We start from the raw sequence: 22,979 nt of genomic DNA, 5'->3' as shown, positions 1-22,979 counted from the left end.
TGCCCTACCACAAAACCCCAACCCATCATATCCCCTCTCTCCAAACTCCACCCAACCCAGGCAGAGCCGGTCACTCCTCCCCCAAAGTCCCCAGTCCCCTCAACAGATGGCACCATCACCCATCTTACTCCAAAGGGTTTATTGAGACAAGTTTTCACATACAAGATGGGGGCAGAGGGATTGGGGCTTATAAACAGGAACCTGGAAGGGGACCAAGGGTGCAGGGTAGAACCAAACAAGAGTGAAATAAATAGAGGGAAAGAGTGGAGACAGGGAGGAGACTGACCGAGACCATCACACAGTGATAACGCGGGTGGGGCGGCGCCATGAAAATCCCGTTATTTATACAGATATACAGGGAGTTCAGGGGGACCCGGGGCCCACTCCACCCTCCATGCCCCAGTGAGGGGCACAAGAAAGCCATCTCTGCCCATGGGCAACCCCATGGGGCGCTGGGAGGGCTGCCCCAGGAGTCTTGGGCAATCCCTGGCCTGGAGGCCTTGGTTAGTGTCTGGAAAGCAGTGGAGAGGGCCGGAGGGGAGGGACAGCCAGGCCGCGGCTCAGCTCCGAGGCTCCCGGCTGCCACCCTTTCTCCCAGCACAGCTCCCACCCAGGTCTGGGAGGATGGGGGATGGGGGAGCAGGAGCTCAAGGAGAGAACCTGGCACCTTCTGGAGTCTTGGAAAAACTGATCCCTAAAGACACCCCACCCTGGCTGTGCTGCCTTCTGGAAGGCAGCTCTGATACCAGGAGTGGCTGTCAGGGCACAGGGGGAAACCCCGAGGCCATCCTCGGGGGTGATTCCTGAAAGGGGCCCATCCCCAGGCTGGATGCTTGGGGAAGGCAGCCGTGGGGGAGGGATTCCTGGGGAAAGGGCCGTTAGCACCACCAGGCTCCACGGCAAACAGAGGCCAGGCCTCTGCACCTCCAGTGAGGCTGGGAGTCCCCTGCGGGAGAGAGAAGGGAGGGGAGACTGAGCCACCGCCTCTAGGGCGCCTCTCAGGCCTCAACGCCTCCCCTGCATGCCCAGGGCTCCCCCAGTGATTCTCACAGGACGCCCCTGACTGGACTGCAGGACTCAGCACACCCGGGAGTACTAGGCATGGGCGTGCAGAGACTCAGGATGCAGGGTTTCTGCCCTCACCTCAGCCCCACCTGCCCGGCCCCGCACCCTAGCCAGCGTGGCGGCCAGGGCAGGGCCAGGTGGGCATCATACGAAGACCTTGGCCAGGGCGTCGGCGCCAGCACTGGCAATGAGGGCCTTGCTGGGGTGGCAGGCGACAGCGTGGATGGCCTCCTCGTGCTTCTTGCGGTGGGCCGTGATCTCCTGCACGCACGTTTTGTTGTCCAGGCTCCAGAGACGCAGGGAGCAGTCATGGCCTGCGCAGGTGTCGGGGACAGAAGGAGTGGTCACTGGGCTCCTTGCTCAGATGCAGCCCTGGAACCCCTCACCTGGCCTTGTCCAAAGGCCTCAGGGGAATTGGGGCTCAACTCTCCTCTCTCTCACCCTCTGCTCATCACCTCCTGTGGCCTGCCCAAAGGAGAACCCTGCTCCCCTCCTGTCCACAGTCCATCTCATCCCCCAGCATTTCCTGAGCAGCTACTGCACACTGAGCCCCAGGGCGGTGGCGGGGGGGGGGGCGGGCAGTGAACAAAACAGGCAACTCTCCCTGCCCCGCAGCACTGACGCTGCAGCTGGGCGACAGGAACAGAAAGAAGCAAGCAACCCAGCCGGTCAGTGTGACAACAGAATGGCCCCAGGAGGAATGCAGGGAGCCTTCCAGGCAGAAGGACAGGTGGGAAAGGTCCTGAGGCAGGAGGTGGAGGTGGCCACAAGAGCCTGAGCAGGGGCTTGGGGAGAAGAGGGGAGAGGACGGCAGGCTGGGCAGGGCCCTGGCGAGGAGAGGTTTAATTTACGGTAAAGAGGATCAGGCAGGGCAAAGGCTCAGCTCCCTCCACTGTCTAGTGGCCCCCAGAATAGAGCCCTGTCTGGGCACTGGGCTGGAGCTCACTGACCAGCCCCTCACCCACCAGAGGCTGCCAGCACAGGCCCGGAGGCAGAGGCCAGCCACAGCCTCCAACACCACGGCCCACGCCTCTGCGCGCACACACACTCACTGCTGCACTCACTGCAGGCCTCACCCTTCACCCCACAGCGACCTCCAGTCTCCTTCTCCACCCACCCATGTCATACTCCATCCCTTCTAAGCACAGCCACACATTGCTGGCCTCAATGCCCTTATCCAGAGACAACAGGGTGGCATGGAAGTCCCATGGGCACCCCCAGGTAGACCTGGACTGATGTTACAGAGCTTCAATGGCCAAGTTACAAAGCGTCTGGGTGTCAGGGCCCACATCTGTAAACTGGGGATCAAAGTACCAACCGCACAGGCTGCTTAGAGGCTGAATGAGACGACGCAGCTCCAGTGCCCCAGAGGAGGGCCCCAGCGGACTGTGCTGCCCCCTATGGTCACCTTGGTCATTCCCGCCCAGACCAGCTTCCCCCAGCCCTGGCCCCCGGGCACCCTGAGCACTTGCCTGGAGCCAGTGCCCAGGCCTCTTCCTCCCCTTCTCCCCAGCCCTGGTGGGACTAGTGTGCCCAACTTACTTCCTGACATCAGGAATGCGCCGTTGGGGTCCACGGCTAGGCAGGTGACTGCGTCCAGGTGTGCAACCATGGAGTGCACCGGCTTACCTGAGGCGAGAGGGGCGGATGGCAGGTTCCCCTCCCACTCTGGGCCTTGCCTGAGAGAGTGAAAGGACTGGAGGAGACACTCTCAGAGCCTCCCACAAGGATGCAAGCATCTCTGCTGCCTGCCTCTGGCCCTCCCCACCCACCACGAGCACAACGGGCTAGGCCTCACCTGTCCGATTGTCCAGGAAGCGGATGCCCCTGTCGTCGTGGGCGGTGATGGTGAGAGGCTGGTTTGGATGACTCACCACTTGGTTGATCTGGGTTGGACCTGAAGGAAAACGCAGGAAGAGGGAAGGATGTCAAGGGGAAAATCAGGAAGACCGGAACAGAGGCACGAGTGCAGCGTGACAGCCCCTACACAGCCTCTGCCTGGATGTCGAGGGGGGCTGGGCGAGGGCACTCCGGTCCCTGACCGCAGTGCTGGTTCTGCACAAGCAGCTCCTGGGCCCTGTTGTGGGGCTGGGGGAAGAGGAATAACAAACATGAACACATTCCACCACTCTACCAAGAGGGCCCGACGGGGCAGCCCTGACGCGCTGTCCCCACTCAGCCCCACCAGTGCCCTGGCTGTGAGGGCGCAGGGCCCTTCACTGGGACCCGACTTCCTTCCTGCTCAGGACCCGAGGGTGCAGGGGAGTCATCTGAGCTGACTGGCAAGGGGTCACCAAAGCCCCACGAGGAAGCGGGGCCCAGAAGACACTGAGACCAATTCCATGAGCTGATGTCAGCCCCCTTACCGCTGCTGCCCCGGGACTCCAGCGTGAGGAGGGCACTGCCAGCCTCCAGGTCATACAAGACGGTGTCGCCAGAGCGGAAGGAGGCCACGATGTGGGCAGGCTCGGTGCTGGTGAAGGCCACTGAGGTGGGGACCCCGTGCTCTGAGGGCACAGGGAAGAGAAGGCTGCTGAATGGACCCTCAGACCCAGCCCTGCCCCGCCCCAGGGTAGGGGACAGCGGGTGGGAGGCCTGGGGCCTCAGCAGGAACCACTCTGATAGCCTCTAGACTCCGCATAGCTCCAGGGTGAGGCGCCGGGGCCCCCACTCACCGCTGGCTGTGGGGAAGGTGCAGAGGCAGGCCGGGCTGCTGCTGCTGGGGTCCCAGATGCGGACGGTGCCATCGGCGGAGCAGGAGGCCAGGCGCTGGGAGGTGGGACTGAAGGCCAGGCCCCACACGGCGTCCCCGTGGCCCTCCAGGACGTGGCTCAGCACGCTTGGGTCTGCACCCACCGCAGGGAAGAAATGGGCTGTGTCAGGGCTGCCAGCTCCTCCCTGGACAGCCCAGAGCCCCAGCTCTGCCGAGCCCCAGCTCTGCCAAGCCCCAGGCAGCTGGGCTCCAATCACCCACGCACCCACTTCACGCCTGGTGCCCCTCGGAACTGTCCACCGCCAGGACAGCCCGGCAGCTGCTCCCACTGCCCACTAGCTCTCCAAGGAAGGTTCTAGGGCTCCAGAAGGCAGGGATTTCCCTCTATTCACGGCTGTCTCCCCAAGCAGGGCCCAGAAACTGGGAGCTCAATACAGAATTTTTCGGGCTCCATTAAGGAAGAAGGAACAGCATGGTTCTGTGGCCCCAGGAGCAGCACGCGGCCTGTGCTGGCCAAGGGTTGGTCCCAACCCTGGCCCGAGCAGTCTTTTCAGCCCATGGCCAAGTGCATGAGCTTTGCCTGGTCTCTCCAAAGCCCCCTGGTCATTCAGAGGTCCAATCACTGCTTCCCTGGTTGCTGGAGTGCACACCAGCAGCTCTGGCCTGCTGATACCAGAAGTGTGGTGGCTAATGTAGCTGGGACCGATCCTGACCTTGTGCAGGTCAGCCTTTTCTCTAAAGTCTGTCCTCCCCTTGAGAGAAGACAAAGACCTCTGAACTCTGCCCAGACAAGGTGGAGCACAGGGCCAGGTGCATGATCAAGAGGAGGCAGAGCCGGGTGCAGTGGCTCACGCCTACAATCCCAGCACTTTGGGAGGCCAAGGTGGGTGGATCACCTGAGGTCAGGAGTTCAAGAACAGCCTGGTCAATGTGGTGAAACCCCGTCTCTAACAAAAATACAAAAAATAGCTGGATATGGTGGTGCATGCCTGTAATCCCAGCTACTCGGGAGGCTGAGGCACGAGAATCACTTGAACCCAGGAGGTAGAGGTTGCGGTGAGCCAAGATCACGCCACTGCACTCCAGCCTGGGTGGCAGAGTGAGACTCTGTCTCAAAAACAAACAAAAAAAAAAAAAAAAAAAAAAGAAGATGGCAGAGAACAGAGGGACAGATGTTGAACAGAAGTGACAGTCTGGTCACTTCCCTACTTAGGTCTTAGATGCTCCAAAGAGAACGCCCCAACTCCCTCCAGCCTGGCCCAGCTAACTCCACCTTCTCTGGACACGTCCTCCCCCAACCACGCAGAGACCCTGGCGGATCCCCACACACAGAGCACATGGCATGGCAGAGCAGAGGCTGCCAGGGCCAGCCATGCCTGTGCATGCGCTGCTCCCAGCCTGGGCGGCCCCAGCTCTGCCTTCTGGACGCTGGCTCACACGGATTCTCAGGCAGCTTCCCCATCTCCTCCCACAGCCATCATTCCCATCCCGGCTGGCTCATCCCTTGGCCATGCGCTGCGTCGCGCTGCTCACAACAGAGCAGACGGGGGAGCCGTCACATGCACTCCTGAGGCCTGCAGTGTTGGCAAGAGGTGGACGTGACGTGTGCGTGTGTGGAGGGGACGGCCAGGTCCCAGTGAATGTGAGGGGAAGGCGGGAGGCGTTGTCCTCACCATAGCCATCGTAGGGATCCATGCTGAGGTCTGGAATCTTCCAACTGTGGATGCAGGCATCTGCCCCGCCACTGTAGCAGTATTCACTGTTGCTGCCCATGGCCACAGCCAACACGGGGCCCCTGGAAGGGACAAAGATGCGGAAAGGGCGATGAGAAAAGCTCAGGGTCTCCCCTGGCCACAGGACCTAAGTTCCCTACTAGCATTCTTCAAGGATGGCCAAAAAGAATTCAGCGACTGGGGCTCCGGCCATGCTACCTGGACAAGCTGCCTGTCCCCTGCCCTCTCCCACCCCACCTCCATCTCCTCCCCTGAAGGGCTGTGCTGAGCACCAGCTGCCAGGGCATGTGAAAGTCAGCACAGAGCCCCAGGAGCCAGGGCTGTGTATGTCATGGAGGGGGCGGGGACTCAGAGCCCCCTGCTCTCCTGCCTCCTGCCATGGGCCTCCCGGGATGGCAGTGAGTGGGTCGGGTCAGGCTGCATTTAGGACGAAATTTCTAGCAGGCTCAGGGGCACCTCCCTACCTGTGAGCCCGGAAAGCATGGATAGGTTCCACGTCTAGCGCCGCATTCCTGTGGGATGACAGAGGAGCCTGATGTCACTGAGACCCTGTCACCCCCGTCCCCAGATGCCCCTGCACCCGGCTCTGAGCTTGCTGCCCTCACTTCTTGGCCGTAACCGCCTTCTGCAGGTTCCAGAGCTTGAGCGTGCCATCCTCGGAGGCGGTGAGCAGAGCCGACTGGCTGTGGTGGAAGGCCAGGGAACGAATGCCGTCGTAGTGTGAGCGCAGGGTGAACTTGGGGTTCCACGTCTTCTTAAAAGCATCTTTGCTGTCAGACAGCTGGGGTTGGGGGGAGCTGCCTCAGTGTCTTCGCATCCATCCCAGCAGTCATGCAGACACTGACACCCAGGGCTTGAGGCCCCCTGTCTTCCACCCAGATGACCCTGGCAGGAATGCCCTCAGAGCCTGGGCTCCAGCCGGGACCTCTCCCCTTCCTCTGCTGGGCAGAGTCTCCACGCTTGCCCAACAAGTCCCCACACTGTGCTGGGTTCTGGAGAGACAAAGGTGAGCCTGACCCCTTGGGGTCTTGCAGTTGAGAGGAAGGAGAATGGGGGACACAACTGGATCATCCCACAAGTGTGCAGGATCATCAGCCATGAGCAGGGCAATGAATTAAAGATGCAGAGAGACATCAGGCAGCCTGCCCTCCTCCCTGGGGGCCACTGAGGCTTTCCTGAGGAAGCACGAGCTAGCAGGACTTCACCAGATAAGGAGAGGGCCCTGGAGAGGGAAAGGGTCCGTGCAGAGGCCCTGAGGCAGCAAGGGCGGGCCCAGGCCTGAGAGGTCAGTCGTACAGGCTGCAGGAGGCAAGGAGAGTGGCAGGGGATGAGGCAAGCGCTGGGTGGTGAGCCCCAGAAGAATGCGCGTTTCATCCTAAGAAAAAGCCTTGGAGAAACAAGGAGCCGGGGAACTGTTTAGAGCAGGGGAACAACATGGCTTGTTCCTGCCACCCCTGAGAGGCTCAGATTAGGGACAGGTAAAAGTAGCCACAGACCAGGCACAGTGGCTCACGCCTGTAATCCCAGAACTTTGGGAGGCCAAGGCAGGACGATCATTTGAGCCCACGAGTTCGAGACCAGCCTGGGTAACACAGGGAGATTCTCTCTTGAGAAGCAAAAAAAAAAGTAGCCTCAGAGAAAGAGGTTGAGAGGCCAGGAAGCCCCAGGGGAGATGATGGCATGGACACCAGACACATGACCATGAAGCGGGAGGCAGTGCACAAGTGGGAGAGGTGTGGGGGCCTCTGTCCACCACGCTGCATGCGCCCTGGTGCCGCTCACCCAGCAGGGGACCCGGAGAGAGCCAGGCTCAGGAGAGATGACGAGCAGAGTACCAGGCAAGCCTCAGAGCCATGCCCCAAGATGGGCTCCCAGCTGACGTCCCTGCCTCAGCTGTCCCTTCTGCCACAGTTCTTTAGGGCCAGAGGATCTGCTACTGTGTGGTTCACTCACCCCCTCCCCTAGCGGGGCTCAGAACACTGTACTTCCCCAAGATGGAGTGACATCTCGGGGCATGCAGAGGGACCCCATGGCACACTCCACTTCTCAGGCCTCTGCTCTGACCCCACTTCCTGAGTCTCACAGCAGTCCCCACCCAGCCTCGCTAGGGTCACCAACACTGGAGATCCCATTCTGTCACAGTAAAATGTGCACATGCACCGACACCAAAGGCTCCCAGCTAGCCAGAGGCCCATCGCCGTATCTGAGGCCCGGAATATTTCATTTCAGCCCAGCTGCCCATTCACACTAGATTAGCCTGACTTGGCAGAGCAGGGGGTGGCTACAGGTCATCTTCCTGCATCCCAAATCACCAGGGTGGGAGGGGCACTGAGTGGAGGAGCCAAGGAACTGTGATTAAGACACAGGCTCCAGAGTCTTCCAGGCCCTGCGCCTTGGCAACCGCAGTCAAGTCCCTCCACCCTCTACATCTGCACCCCTCTATGAAACAGGATGAGCAGGACATGGGCGACACCCAGTCAGAGCTTGCAGGGGCTGGCCCTGGGCGCAATGCCCAATGGGGACAGTGCAGGGGGCACCCGGAGAACTTACATCGCAGCTGAGGTCGTTGTCGTTGGTGACGGTGAGATCTGCCAAGTCCCCCAGGCTCACCTCCCCGCCCCCGATAGTGTCCATGATGAAGACGTCTGAGGAGAAGCCAAAGGAACCTGGTAGGGGGAGGGGAGGGAGGGGCAGAGAGGGCCAGGGAGAGAGAGAGTGACAGAGAGAGGCAGAGAAAGAGATAAAGAGCGAGAGAGAGAGACAGGGAGAGGACAAGATGAAGAATCACAGCTGGAAAGAGACAGAGACAGACAGGGCAGGACAGACAAAAAGAGAGGGAGACAGACAGACAGACGAACTTTTGGGGCAGGGAGGCTGCAGACTGGAGGCTGGGCCTCGACCCTGAGGACACAGAAGCCCTGGGCTCAGCTCTGCAGCCTCCCTCTGCCATGGGCCCGCAGGACTGGGACCAGGTTGGGGGTGCCTCTTACCTTCGTGTGGCCGGGGCTGGGGTGTGCCAGGAGGCGGGCCGGTCACTTTTGGGGGCAGCCCATCCACATCCCGCAGGTCAGCCAGAATGCCTTGGAGTTTGACCCGACGGCTTTCTGCAGGGTCGAGGCATAGGGCCGGAGTCTCCCAGCAGTTCCAACCCAGTCTGGCATAGGTGACTGGCCAACCCAGTTTGGCCTTCCCCAAACTGAGGGCCCCCTGCCACTGTGCGGGGCTGTGAAGCTCTGGCCCCGGGGGCGTGGGGGGGGGGGCATGAGCAGAGGAGAGGAGGTTGATTGGGCCCCTCTCTGGGGCAGCAGGCAGTTCACTGCCTTGCCTAGGCCTCAGGCCCCAGCCATCCATCCCACGTGACCTGAGAGCCCTCCTAGCTGGGAGTCACAGGACAGGGAGGAAGATGCGGCCCTCCCACCTGCCTCTCCCCAACTGGGTCCTCATCCTGTTCCCTCATTGAGGCCAGCCAGAGCTGGACGCCCGCCCTGGAGGGCTGGCGGCCCCACTTCAGGAAGAGCCAGGCCTGCCTGCGTCTCCATGGGGGTTTTCCAGGGAAGGGGTGAGGGGCCGGCGGCCATGGCCTGGGCCTCCTGCTCTCCTTGGCTACCCTCCTCTCAGGAAACATATCCGTCCGGTAGAGAGACCCTGCACAGGAAGCAGCTGCGGGCAGCTGAGCCTGCTCCCACCCCCTCGGTGGGGAAGGCAAGCGGGGGCTGGCCAGAAAACATCAGCTCACCCAGCTCGTGGGGGCTTCCATCCACAGTGCACCGCCGAGGGTCTGGAGCCCCTTCCCCATCCTCTCCTGAGCCCAGGAAATCAAACTCATTGATAGCATCCTCGGAGTCATCTTCCTCGTCCTCGTCTTCCATTTCGGGCACCAGGGCCTTGGATGGGAGCTGGCGCATAGAGAAAGCGAGACAAGTCAGGGGGCCTCTTGTCCAGAGGCTAAGCCACCTCCGTGCCTAGGAACAGATAAGCCGGGGCTCTGGGCCCGGCTCTGCTCATGGGGCTGCCTCAGCTGCCAGCCAGCTGCCCGGGAGCGCCCCCTGCTGGGCCTTGGACAGCTGCTACCACTAGGGCCAGTTGGCCTGACCCCACCCTCATGCAGCCCTTGGCCTAGCCTGGGCTCAGCCTGCTCCAGTCCCCCAGCAAGGTGCCTTGGATGAAGAAAAGTCAGATAATGCAACAATCTGCCTGCAGGGAGAGCAGATATGCACTGGTGTCCGTGTGTGAATATATGGAGGTGCAAACAAGTGAGGACGAATGGACCACAGCATTGTAGCCATAAACACAGCACCGGCTGCCGTGCTGGCACAAGAGCAAATTCCACTCACTGAATGACCACTGACTACCCCTCGCAGACACGACTTCACTTAACCCCCAACCCTGGGAACAGCCACCGTGAACACTGTCATTATCATTCCCACATTACAGGCCAGGAGACAGGCTGAGCAGCAGGAACCCACTTGCCCTAGGTCACCAAGGCCAAGCTCTGCCCACTGTGAACTTCTCCAGGGCATGGCTGGCCCCTTCCACATGTCAGCGCCCCAGGCTGAGTTTGGCGACACCTCTCGGGCACCAGTGAGGGGCCAGCCTCTGACCTGCACGGGGGGGACCAGAGGGAAGGGGCATGGAGAAGACCTAGTGCCAAGGTTTATTCAACACTTGTGCAAAGAATGGGGAAGGGGAGGGTTTAGACAGCATGCCCAGAAAGGCAGCGGCCGGGCTCAGGACTCCAGAGGAGGGAACCACCACAGGTGCTCTGAGGGGCACACGAGTGGCAACTGTGCTCCGCCAATAGTGTCTGGAACCATGAGGGCTCCACCACTACCAAGTGCCACCAGCGCCACCGACTAACATCTAATGAGCACTTGGGGGACAGCCACCGTGCAGCTGAGGGCTTCCTGGGCACCAGCTCATTCTAATTAAATCCTCAACAACCCAGACAGAGGGACTCAGCCCCATCTAAAGGGTGAGGAGAATGAAGCCAAGACAAAGAGGTGTGGGCCCGAACTCACGCAGCTGGGCCACGGCCGCCAGGGAGCCATGGGCAGTTCCCTAGGTTCCCAGCCGGGCCTCGCTGGAGGGCTGGTGCGTGGAGACAGAGAGCCCTACCCAACCAGCCAGCCCAAGGGCGCGGGCCTGAAGGGGTGCAAACACCACGGATGATTCCTGATGGAATGGGTGGAGGGGTGAAAAAGGACTAGAAATTCTCAGAGGCGTGGGAAGGACCAAGCGTCTGGACCAGGGGCCAGCATTTGAGACCCTGGACTCAGCCCTCCTGCTCTTCCTCTAGGCCTCCTGCAGTGCTGTGGCTCCGTGCACGCCACTCCACTTGGGGTGCGACTCTGTGCTGAGCCACACTGGGGATACTGGAGATGGAGTGGAGGCCCACACAGGCCCAGTCCCTCCCAGGGAGGGGTCAGGAGGAATACAGACCAGATAGGGAGGACCCCAGAGTGGCCAGGGCCAGGGAAGGGAGCCCAGGGTGAGTCGGAGAAGGCTTCCTGGAGGAGGGGGTGTCTGAGCTGAGTCTAAAGGAGGAAAGAAAGGGGACCCAGGCAAAGGGACCCGCTAATGGGAAGCCTGGGGCTCAGGGAAAGCTCCGAGGCCATCTCCCACAGGTCCCTCCTTCATGGGCACATGCCCCTGCCTCCACCACAACGCGTCCTTCTGCACATGACTATTTACAAGGCTGCTGCAGGCCACAAGCTCCTCCAGGCCAGGGCCTGTGTGTCTCCATATCCCTGCTGCCAGCACACACCGCAGCCCCTGAAGGCCCAGGCTGACTCTGGGAAGGGCCTTGATCAGGTCACACCCAGGCCAGGCTGTGCAGGTCGTGGAGGAAGGGCTCACCTTCACACGCTGCTTCTTGTGCTGCACGCTGTCCAGCTCATCGTCCTCGTCGCTGTCTTCATCCTCGCAGTTCTGTAGGAAGGGGATCTGCCCCAGCACTGAGCCGCCCAAGCGTTCTTTGCCATCTTTGCCGGCCGCGTTCCTGCCGAAGACAGCGGAAGAGAGGAGGCATGAGTCCTGCCAGGTGTCAAAGCTCAGATAGGAAGATGCCCTCCCAGGCTTGGTGGCCAGAGCCCAGACCCCACTAACCACCCCCTGAGCCCTGAGCAGCCTTGACTCTGGTCACACACAGAGCCCCAACCCCAGCCTCTGCCCAACAAATGCTCATTCCAACTGGAAGCCTCACTCAGACCACAAACGGAGCCCAGCTCCTCACTGACCGCCGACCTGAGTTTCAGAGGGCTAGCCCCCAACCCTGGTCACAAATTTCCATCCTGTGCTGAGTCAGAAGGAAAGCTGGATGAGAAAGTGCCACTGACTCAGCAGTCCCCATTCCTACAGCCCAGTCAGACCACAAGGGCAGGTCAGGCAGGAGGCAAACACGCCCTGCAGGAAAGAGGAACCGGCCATTCTACAAATGCTCGGCCATTCTACAAATGCTCGGCGAGGCACCGAAAGCCAGCCAGCCTCGCGCAAGCCGGGGCGCCAGCGATCCCTGCTACCCAGGAGCCTGCACTATCCCCAGCAACAGATGGCACTCCTCCTTCCACCTCCTGGCTTCCAACTTCATGACAAGTTATAGCAGAGGAGGTATTGACCCAGCCTGACTGCGGGAGAAGGCAGGGTGGAATTCAAAGTGCAGATCGATGCAAACATCCCCACTTTCTGCCATCAGGTTGATGCCCTGGAGGTCTTGTCAACTGCCAGGTACCAATGGGTGCAGAGGTCACTGCAGATGTACCCTCTCGCCTCACGGCTGCCATCCCCAGAGCTCCACTCCATCCTCAGAACACTCGCTGCACTTGCAGTGGGACACAGGACTCCATTCTCACGGGCCTTCCTCCCACAACGACACTGACACGCTGCACAGGCTCAGCCTCTTTCTCAGCTTCCTCCTCCTGTTCCTCCCTCCAGCCTCTAAGTGGGAGAGCACCCAGGCAGTCCCCAGATCTCTTCTCTGCGCCATCTACACTCACTCCTGCAGGCACTGCAGACAGCCATGGCTTTCCAAAGAACGCCCATGTGCTTGTTCAACTAGAGCTACGTTTAGGGGCCAAATGCCCCCGAGCTCCAGACGAGCTCTGCTTCTCCACGTGGGGGTAAACAGGCCGCTCACACTTCACACAACCTCGGCGGCCCCCAGAACTTCCATTCCCAGGCTTCCCCGTCTCAGGGGATGCTGCTCCAATGGCTCACACCAAACCCTGGAGTCGCTTGTTTCTTTTCCTCTCCCCTTAGCTGCAGTCCTTTAGTGTCAACTGCCTGAAAGCCTCTGGGGAAGCTGACACCTCTCGCCTCACCACCGCTAAAGTCCGTCAGCTCTGTCCCGGACATTGAGCCATCTCCTAACTGGTCCCCCTGCCTCCTCTGTGACCCTCCTACACCTCTCCTTCTCAGAGTGGATCAGGTACGTCAGATTATGTCACTCCCCTGCTCGAAAGCACTGGCTTCCCACAACCCTGAGTCAAACTCAGACTCTATCCCAGCCCAAGGCCCTGAGTGGCCGACTCCTGAGACCACAACCTCCCTGCAGCCCACGCCTCACTGCCTGCGGCCACGCCGGCCTCGTGCTGCTTCTGTGCAGGCTGCATCTCTCCTGCCTCTGGACCTCGGGGTTCACTGTGCCCTACCTAGAACATTCTCCTCCCAGCCACTCGTGTGACTTACCCTCCATTTAATGCCCACAGAGGCCCTCCCTGCCCACCTCCCACAGAGGAGCACATATTGGCCCTCGTGGTCTCCATCGTGCTTAGTATCACCTACGTGGCCTCATTTGTTCTGCTTAACTGACAATTGCTGATGAGAGTGAACAAGCCAGAGCTTCCTGAGGGTGGTGACCACGTGTGCTCCACTCCCTGCTGGCGAGGCACCCAGGGTCTGCCTTCAGTAAGCACCCCACACGACCGAGAAGCGGGCAGGCCTGAGTATCAGGACGGTGGCAGGGCTGGAGATGAGGCCATAGGGAAGTGTGTGGAGGGAACCCAGAACAGAATCCAGGGGATCACAGCAGTGAAGGGACTCAGGGTTTCGGAACAAGGGAACCCATGGCATACTCCAGGAGGAGGGGCCACCAGGGCACCCAATGCCATCAGCCGACACTCTGACCCTGGCCTTCACCAGCAGTCAGGAGGAACAGAGAGACACACCTGCCAGGCCCACGGGCTCACCTCTTTATCTGCTCCTCGATCTGTTTCACCAGCAGCGACTCCCCGCCACTGAGCCCCACAGGGCCTGGTGGAGCCCTGGGGGCCCCTTCACTCGGCTCCACTGCCCCGTTGAGCTCCAGCGAGCGGCCCAGCAGGGAACGGACGCGCTTGGATCGCATGTCGAGGATGGTGTCTGTGTAGCCCACCTCTTCCAGGTACCTGCAGGGGTACAGAGCCATGTGGGTCAGACATCCCCCGGGCTTCTTCATGTACTGCAGGGGCCAATGCAAACTGAGACAACCTCTCAAGGGGCCACTTAAGAGCATACACCAAAATCTGACATAAGCACACCCTCGCTCCAGCTGTTCCCCGTCAAGGCTATTTCCAATGGAAGCCCTTGTACACACACACAATGCTATGTATGAGGGTGTTCCCTGCACTGCTGTATGGGGAAGCCAAAGCACAGGGACCAGCCTCAGCACCCACCGACAGGGGCTATGTCAGCAAATGACTCATAGCGCTGCGAGGCAGAAGATCAACAGGGCAGAGCCTTAAGGGAAGCTGGCCACGGTAAACAGCAGAACGAAAACGCTAAGTTCTATGATCCACATGATGCCAATGTTTGTAGAAAAAAACAAAAAGGCGTTAATGTGCATAAAGCTTACACCACACGCAAACACACGTTTGTATTATGTCCCCCAAGAGGCCTAGAAAGATCTATAAAAAACATAACAGCAGCGACCTCTGGAGAATGGGATTAGGGGCGTAAGCGGAACTTTTGCAACTTACTCTACTTACTTCTACAAATGAGCACTTATTACTTCTGCAATTTAAAAACTGAAGCCAGCTGGGACTGGACTAAAAGTAAAAAAAGAAGGAAAAAAGAACAAAAATCAATTTGGGGTATCTGTGGCTTCAAAATACAGAGACAACAGTCCCTTGCTAGTCCTCAGGAGGCTTCCTGGCCAGGAGGCCTTTGCCGTTCCCTGTCCCTTCGCAGCCCTGACCCTGTCTCTTGAATGTTAGGCTGCACGCACCTGCATGTACATCTCATCCTGTGTGCCTGTGTGTGTCTGAGGCTTCTATCTCCCCACCAAAAGAGAGACAGGGAAGCATGGGGCTTTAAAGCTGGGCACTGGGGGCGGATTGCCCAAGATCCCACAAATTAACCATGCAACCTTGTGTAAACAGATCATCTCACCGCATGCCAGTTTTCTCATGAGGGGAACACTGGCATTACACCACACAGAGAGCTCAGTGAGGAGCCAACAGGTGGAAAATGTTTAGCACAGTGCCAGGCACATAATAGGTACTTGGTAAGTGTAGCCTGTTAGTATTACTATTATTGTTTTAGGGTTATTCTTTGCACACACTTTAAGCTAGCAACCCCACTTCCAGTTATCTATCAAGGATATGCACAAATACCTTCCTGATTTTTATCACATTATCTATAATACAAAAAAATTAAAAGCAACCTCGACAAAATACAAGGAACTGGCCATGGAGAGTTATGGTTATCTATATGACAGACATTATATGTTGGGTTTTTTTTTCTCCATAGGACCAAACGAAGGAAATTATAAAGTCTTCAAAGTGATGCAATGTAACTAATTAATATGGAGAGATGTTCATAACTTTTCGTTGTTGTTGTTGTTGTTGTTGAGATGGAGTCTTGCTCTGTCGCCCAGGCTGGAGTGCAGTGGCGTGATCTAGGCTCACTGCAAGCTCCGCCTCCTGGGTTCACGCCATTCTCCTGTCTCAGCCTCCCAAGTAGCTGGGACTACAGGCGCCCACCACCACGCCTGGCTAATTTTTTGTATTTTTAGTAGAGACGGGGTTTCACCGTGTTAGCCAGGATGGTCTCGATCTCCTGACCTCGTGATCTGCCCGCCTCAGCCTCCCAAAGTGCTGGAATTACAGGCGTGAGCCACTGCACCTGGCCGATGTTTGCAATTCTTAATAGTGAAAACAAATCCCAGTTTTTATAAAATATATAAGCTGGGCTGGGCACGGAGGCTCACACCTGTAATCCCAGCACTTTGGGAGGCCGAGGCAGGCGGATCACTTGAGCTCCGGAGTTTGAGACCAGCCTGGCCAACATGCTGAAACCCCATCTCTACTAAAAAATACAAAAATTAGCCGGGTGTGATGGCACCCGCCTGTAATCCCAGCTACTCAGGAGGCTGAGGCAGGAGAATCGTCTGAGGTGGATGGAGGCAGAGGTTGCAGTGAGCTGAGATTGTGCCACTGCACTGCAGCCTGGGCGACAGAGCAGAAACTATCTCAAAAAATAATAATAAATAATAATAACATTAATAATTTGCTGGTCCAAACATGGTGAGTTACTGTGACCATTCACAGTCAATTACAGACCTACTTACAGATCTGCCTTCTCCCCACTTCCCACTACTGTATTTGATTAGTCTTTAGATAAATAATTAACAAATAAAAATAATTTAATATTACCCTTGGGGAATAAAAAGCCACGCTTCATAAATCTTCACAAGGTATTTAAAAAAAAAAAAAAAAAAAAAAAAAAAAAAAAAAAAAAAAAAAAAAAAAAAAAAAAAACGCTCCACTGGCCCCCAAAGTAAAAAAAAAAAAAAAAAAAAAAAAAGCCACAGAGGCATTCAGGGATACATTCCAACAGGGGCGTCCCCATGTCTGCCTCCTGCAGCGGGTTTCCCTCCCTCTCCCCAGGCCAGGCTCCGCCCACAGGGTAAAAGCCATTCCAGCCATGGCCGGCTAAGATCCTGATAGTTCAGCGTCCCCAGTGGGGACGGAAAAGGACTGTGGAGTCTTTGGACTTATCTCTCAAGTCAAATGTGCCATGTGTCCCCAGCCCCCCTCCCCGAGCATACTCACTGTCGGAGAAGCTGCCGCCCCTCCTTCCACACCAACGGGCTGTTCTCCAGGGTGACCGATTCCACGGGTCCATTGGAGACTGGCGGGTGAGAGAACGGAGGCTTAGTCAGGCCACTGCCACCTACCCATCACCTCCTCCATCTTCCTCACCCCTCCAACCCAAATCAATCACTGTCACAGGTCCTGTGGCGTCACTTCCTGAGTGTTGGAACCCTGCCCTTTTCCGTCACGCGGGGATTCCTCCTCCTTGAAGCGGTCTCATCTCTAGGTCTCCTGACTGGTGGTTCCCCAAACTGGCCCCCGACAAGTTAAGGATTTTATCTCAAAACTGTGGGCGAGTTGTCATTTTCCTTCACAGAAAGCTGGCCTGGTTCTGAGAGAAGGGCCGACTGGGTTCAAGCCCGGCTCTGCCCCACACAGGTCAGCTGTGTGACCCTGAGTTAGTGTAAGCGGTGTCAGTTTCATCCTCTGAGAAATGAGCTTAATGATAACAGCATCTCCCTCTTGGGAGTGCTGAAAGGATGCAATGAGCTAATTTGCTTAGTATTTTATTCAAGTCTTTCCTGGGCATCTACGTTACGCCTGGCCAGGGGCCTGGGCTACATGGGTAAACAAAGACCTGCCCTTGTCGAACTTCCGTTCTAGTGAGAGGAGCTGGCAACAGGTAATGACCATCACTATCAGCTAAGCACACAAGGTCTTCTCAGCTTGCCTCGGCCAAGCTTCCCCCTCACTCAGCCCGCCCTCCCACATCCTTTGCCCTACACCGTTTGCCCAGTCACACTGACCGACTCCCTATCCCCTAACTCTTTCAGTGTGCGTCTCTGTATCTGTGCTCTCTCCCCTGACTCTCCTGCTGGGGAACGGAATCATCTTTCAAGGAGTTTAGACTCTAAGGGACCAGAGGGTAGGGACCATGTCTCCCGTGCTCTCTGCTGTATTCCTGATCTGTGATACAAAGCCTGTACCCTATAAATAAAGTATTTTTTGGATGAACGACTGAATGGCAACCCTGTTCAAACGCCACCTCCTCAGTGACGTCTTCCCCAGCTTTCCTGCACCGTCCCCAGCGCTCTATAAATAGCCCTGGCGCCCACTCCTCGCAAAGGGATCCCGTGAGCTGCTCGTGTGTCTGCCTCTGTTACACAGGGGGACCCAAGCAGGACTGGCCCCCAGGGTCCAGCACAGGACCTGGCAGCCCATGGGGAGGGCTCTGAGAGTGAGATTCCGCCCCTCCCCAGCCCCAGGGCCGATTCTGCCTTTTAAGGAGCAAAGTGACAAAGAGGCACCCCATCTTCCAGTTTCTCCAGCACACTCAGCTTCCATGGGAGAGTGCTGACACTGCAAGCATCAGAGGGTGGGTACCTTGTTCTGACACATCTGCTTTCTTCTCCCCCTGGTTCAGGTCTGTCCCAAACTTCAGTTTATGGTATTTGGCCCTAAAAGAGCAAATGATTAATGAATAAGAGATGGGGGAGAGTAGACAGGGTCAGTAGTTACCTAAGGAATCCGGAATCCCAAACCCTAAATCACAGGGCCTCCCCCAACTGGTCTCCTACCATTGAGGCTGAAGCACCCCCCACAGCCCAGGCCTGGTGAAAGAAACCGCTCCCTGGAGTCAGGCAACCTAGGTTGCTCTCAGGGGCCCTTGAAGAAACCATCAGCCCTTGAAACCCCAGTTCCTTATCTGAAACAGGGCTAACAATACCCGTTAGGCTATTGGAAGGGATAAGGGATAACGGAGGTAAGGACTATACGATATTTGGCTCACAGCGGGCCACTAGCATCGTGAATATTGTTCCTGATGTCTAGCCCAAATCCCACCTACTCTGTCTTGTTTCTCCCCTAGAATCTTATGGTACTGGAATGATGGAAAAGAATGTCGACTCCAAATCTCCCTTAGCTGGAAGGAGGCGTGGCTGGTGGCCTCCTGACACTGTGCTTGAGATGGACCCAGAAGGCAGGCCCAGGGCAGGATGAAGGCTCACCTTTCCTGCTTCAGCGCATACTCTAGCATCTTGATCCGCCGCACCAGGTCTGTCTTTAGATTCTCCTGCCCTTTCCTCTCTCCCTGAAGGAAGGCCACCTGAGCCTGGGAGGGCAGACAGGAGGCAAAGGAAGCAATGGGGCTCAGGCTCACTGCCGGTGTGTCCGTCACTCACCCAGGTATAGTGCCAGGCCACAGCCACCCCACAGTGATGGGCGGCAGCCACTTCCTCAGGTGCAAAGACCCCGAGCCAGGGTTCAGGGAGCACTGAGAGGACAGGCTGGATCTGTTTCCAGGGCCCCCTGCCACGTCACCCACAATGAGGGCCGACGGGGAGCCCTTAACCCCTGAGATGACAATGGGGCCAGCCTGGGCCTCACCTGGTGGCTGCCTTTGGGGGGAAGTCGGGTCAGGGATGGCAGTGGAGAGGAGGGTGGGCATTCACTGCCCTGGACTACCCCCGATGCCCTCTGGCAGGTGCTGTCCCTAAGGCTGCTGGTGGAGGTGGCGTCTCACTATTCTTACCAGAGCATCTGTCTCTGGGAGGCGTGGGAAGCTACTTCTAGAGCTTAGAGACAAGAGTGGGTGGCTCGGCTCGGCTCCTGCTCCAATAGAAAAGCTTTACAAGCCAAGCCCACTGTGGGGACCAGCCGTCCCACTGCATTCCGCCCAGGGTGTGAGAGAAATGTGCCACAGACACGACCCCGGGTTCCTGCCAAGCACTTCACACCGTCTGCTGGCTTGAGCTGCCCCGTCTGCTCCAGTCTGTCAACAGGTCATTTGGAGACACTGGGCGCACTGCCTTCCAGGCAGGATCCTGGCCCCTGACCATGGTCCAGAAGCCCTTCTGCCAAAGCCCTGGCCCAGGGCTCATCTCTGGCTTCTCCCCAAGCACCCCGCCGTTCCAGCCCAGAACAGCCAGAGCTCCAGGCCCAACTTAGACACTTACTCGCCACATGATCTTAGGCAGGTCATCGGCCTTCTCTAAGCCTCCATTTGCCCCTCTAGAAAATGAGACTCGTAAGAGTGCCCTCCCCTCATGTGCTAGGTTCTGCTTAGTCAAGGCCTGGCACAGAATAAAGGCTAACAAATGCCAGCTTCTACTTCTCTCATCATTTTTATTTTCCCTGTCCATTTTTTGCAACTCCGAAATGGGCCCAGTTCCTTACGGGAGGTAGGATCCCTTGGAGACCCCAGATCAACTAGAAATGTCTGTGGATTGGCCAGGCACAGTGGCTCATGCCTGTAATCCCAGCCCTTTGGGAGGCTGAGGTGGGCAGATGACTTGAGGTCAGGAGTTCGAGACCAGCCTGGCCAACGTGGTGAAACCCCCATCTCTACTAAAAATACAAAAAACTTAGCCAGGTGTGGTGATACACACCTGTAATCCCAGCTACTCGGGAGGCTGAGGCAGGAGAATCGCTTGAACCTGGGAAGTGGAGGTTGCAGTGAGCCAAGATCGTGCCACTGCACTCCAGCCTGGTCAACAGAGCGAGACTTCGTCTCAAAAAAAAAAAAAAGAAATACATGTCACCAGTTACCTTATAGAAAAGAAAACTCATCTGTCCACTTCGAGAATGGGAAATTTTTTTCCCTCTTAACACTTTTTACCAACACATATGTATATAAACATCCAAGGCCAGACAGGGAAACTACTTATATGACATCAACATCTCTGAAGCATGAGTTTCTGTCCTATGTGTATCTTCTCGGTCTCTCAAATCTACTCTCTGAATCACTGGAGAAGATGTGAGGAGAGGCGGACCGACCACCAAAGACAAGTCCTAACTTTCCTCCTCACTCTCCTCCCTGCCCTCCTGGGCTTTGGTGATTGATCCCTCAACCTCCCAGGGGCGGTTCAGCCTGCTGGGAACCCACACCTTGGTCAACACCTGCCACTGTTTGGTGACTGCCCACACGCATCAGGTGCCCCAGTAAGGCACTGGGGAATAACAGAGGAGCCACGTGGTTCCTGCACCCACAGGGCTCAGTCCCGTGCAGGAGACAGGCATGAGCAGCAACTCACATGCAATGTGACTAGGACCCCATTGCGAGAGCGAAGGACGCTATGGGAGGAGGGACAAGAGGCGACAGTTCAGCTAAGGCCTGAAGCTGAAGAGAAGTTAGCCAGGGGAGGGAAGGGCCCTGCTGGCAGAGGACAGAGACAAGAGCTGCATGGTGAGCTCAAGGAACTCTAAGAAGGCCAGGATGGCTGCTTCAGAACATGTAAAAGGCTCAGTGAAGCCATGGAAGGGTTTTAAGTACAGAGAGGTAACCGATTCACATGTTACAAAGGCAGCCCCAGCTAAAACATGGAGAACTGACTGGAGGGAGTTCTGGAGGGAGACTGGAGGGCGGGAGACTGGAGGGAGGGAGCAGGAGAGCAGCAGAGCTGGACACAGAGACCTCCATCACAGATGAGTGCAGTCCCAGAAATCCCAGGACAGAACGGTAGTGGCCTGGACTAGGACAGGGGCAGTGGACACAGTAGTGGTCTATCTGTGGGGGCAGGAGGTGGAGTTGGGCATCCCACCCAGACCTGTCACTGGCTGGGTTCCCCCTTCATCCCTCTGCTGCCTCATCGAGCCGTGGTCTCCCTCCTCCTAATGAGGACGTGAGGGTCTCAGCCGCCCACTCTGCTTTGCTGTCCCTTTCCCAGTGCCTCTGGAAAGAGAACCAGAAAGATGTGGTTGGAGCATCTCAGGGAGGTGGAAACCCACCAAAAACGGGAAGCGTCAGTGGCCAGTCTCTCCCTCGCTGCAAACACCAGCAGCCCCCACTGGCTGTCAGGTCTGCGAGGGCCAAGGTAGGCCTGAGGGTCGGTTGGGGATCTGGAAGTGCCACTCACCACTGCTCACTACATCCACCCACTGCCACTCCCTCTGGCCAGAGCCAGAGAGCATGCGCCCCCAAAACCTTCTGATACCTGGCAGCTACTGCCTCTCCACCCCTCCAGCTATTCCCAGCAAGGCGACATCTAAAGTCCTCGGAGGAGTCCTAACAATTCAGTCCTCCCAGGAGCTGATGCCGCTCTGAATTCGCTGCTTCCTGTCCCAGCTCCCTGGGAGGAGTTCCCATTTCGTGCCATCTAGCCCTGCATCTACTAAGGACCTCCTTCTCAAGCTTCAGCAGCTGCTGGCAGGGATAAGCCCCCAGGAAGCTGGAGTGGGGAGGGGACAGCTCTGCACATTCTCTGCTGGCACCGCACTCACTGCAGCTCCCTGTCGCTGCTCCTATACAAATCTCCAGTTCAGATCCCTCATTAAAAGGTCCCTCCCATCCTCAAAAAGCTTCCCCTCTCAGAGTTGCCACAGAACAGGGGCAGAGCCACACAATCAGCTGTGCATGAACATCTACAGCTCTGCGGTCCCCTGCGCGAACAAGCTTCCTCTGCCAGCCTGGAAGTTTTGGATGGGCAGAAACTGCATCACTTACTTCTCAGAATCCCCTACCTAGCAAATGCCTGCTCATCATCAGACTGCAGCTCCACCACCTTCCTGCTCCAAACTTACGGTGTCTACTGGCAGGACCTCCCGAGGGGCTGCCTTCTCTGCCATTCAACACACATGTACCAAACAGGGTTGCACGGCAGGTCTTCCGCTAGGAGCAGCTGTATTAAGCTCTTCAGAGAAAAGTTATTCAGAGTCCATCAGGAAAATCTGACACTGCCCAGGTCTTAAGGGATCTCACAGAGGAAGTCACACAGTCTGTTAGAGCTAAGTGTTCAAGTAAAGGTGTGTAAAAGAGGTGCCGCTGATGGGAGAGTAAACTCGTAGGTCAACGTGGCAGAGTCAATCACTGTTTCTTTCTTTTTTTTTTTTTTTTTTTTTTTTTGAGATGGCATCTCGCTCTGTCACCCAGGCTGGAGTGCAGTGGTGTGATCTCGGCTCACTGCAACTTCCGCTTCCCAGGTACAAGTGATTCTCCTGCCTCAGCCTCCTGAGTAGCTGGGACTACAGGCACCCGCCACCACGCCCCACTAATTTTTGTATCTTTAGTAGAGATGGGGTTTCACCATATTGGCCATGCTGGTCTTGAACTCCAGACCTCATGATCCACCTGCCTCAGCCTCCCAAAGTGCTGGGATTACAGGTGCGAGCCACCGTGCCCGGCCCAATCACTGTTTCATAAACACATCCATTCTACTATTCCACTCATCTGTTCTGCTTCATACATGCACAAGAATAAGGGGTTCTCACTGCAGCCATGTCTGACGGGGGAAAAACTAGAAAAAATCTAAAAGTCCACCAACCAGGGTCAAACTCAAACCAGCTATGGTGCAAACAGCCCATGGGACGCTATGCAGCTATCAAAAAGAATAAGAGTTCTCTGTGCTGATATGAAAGGAAAACCAAAACACATTATTATGTCACAAAATGATACATACAGCATAGTTCATCTATTACACAAGCACAGTAACTCTTCCCTCTCAGGAGGGAAGAGCAGGAAAGGGA

General features: G+C 57.2%; 1 protein-coding gene across 5 annotated transcripts in view; it reads right to left on the bottom strand.

The window, feature by feature from the left end:
• Positions 1 to 122: 122 nt before the first annotated feature.
• STRN4 (striatin 4) overlaps positions 123 to 22,979 on the bottom strand; it is a 26,413-nt gene continuing 3,556 nt past the window's right edge. For 2 of the 5 annotated variants that reach the window (XM_058425210.1, XM_032169371.2), the window contains exons 2-18: positions 18,527 to 18,630; positions 17,904 to 17,977; positions 16,539 to 16,617; positions 13,695 to 13,892; positions 11,368 to 11,509; positions 9,248 to 9,407; positions 8,502 to 8,615; positions 8,062 to 8,177; positions 6,117 to 6,292; positions 5,976 to 6,023; positions 5,452 to 5,573; positions 3,741 to 3,911; positions 3,432 to 3,572; positions 2,864 to 2,962; positions 2,608 to 2,694; positions 1,144 to 1,379; positions 123 to 946 (exon numbers count right to left, since the gene is read on the bottom strand). In XM_058425210.1, coding sequence (XP_058281193.1) covers positions 1,210 to 1,379; positions 2,608 to 2,694; positions 2,864 to 2,962; positions 3,432 to 3,572; positions 3,741 to 3,911; positions 5,452 to 5,573; positions 5,976 to 6,023; positions 6,117 to 6,292; positions 8,062 to 8,177; positions 8,502 to 8,615; positions 9,248 to 9,407; positions 11,368 to 11,509; positions 13,695 to 13,892; positions 16,539 to 16,617; positions 17,904 to 17,977; positions 18,527 to 18,630 — 2,001 coding nt within the window. In that variant the 3' untranslated portion in view covers positions 123 to 946; positions 1,144 to 1,209. Of the gene's footprint in view, positions 947 to 1,143; positions 1,380 to 2,607; positions 2,695 to 2,863; positions 2,963 to 3,431; positions 3,573 to 3,740; positions 3,912 to 5,451; positions 5,574 to 5,975; positions 6,024 to 6,116; positions 6,293 to 8,061; positions 8,178 to 8,501; positions 8,616 to 9,247; positions 9,408 to 11,367; positions 11,510 to 13,694; positions 13,893 to 16,538; positions 16,618 to 17,903; positions 17,978 to 18,526; positions 18,631 to 21,064; positions 21,192 to 22,979 lie in introns of those variants that run through there. The other 3 variants (XM_058425211.1, XM_032169372.2, XM_058425209.1) reach the window with 3 other exon arrangements.

Source organism: Hylobates moloch, unplaced genomic scaffold (assembly GCF_009828535.3).
Source record: "Hylobates moloch isolate HMO894 unplaced genomic scaffold, HMol_V3 SCAFFOLD_12, whole genome shotgun sequence".
NCBI lineage: Eukaryota > Metazoa > Chordata > Mammalia > Primates > Hylobatidae > Hylobates > Hylobates moloch.
This window is presented reverse-complemented; position numbering and strand designations above follow the sequence as displayed.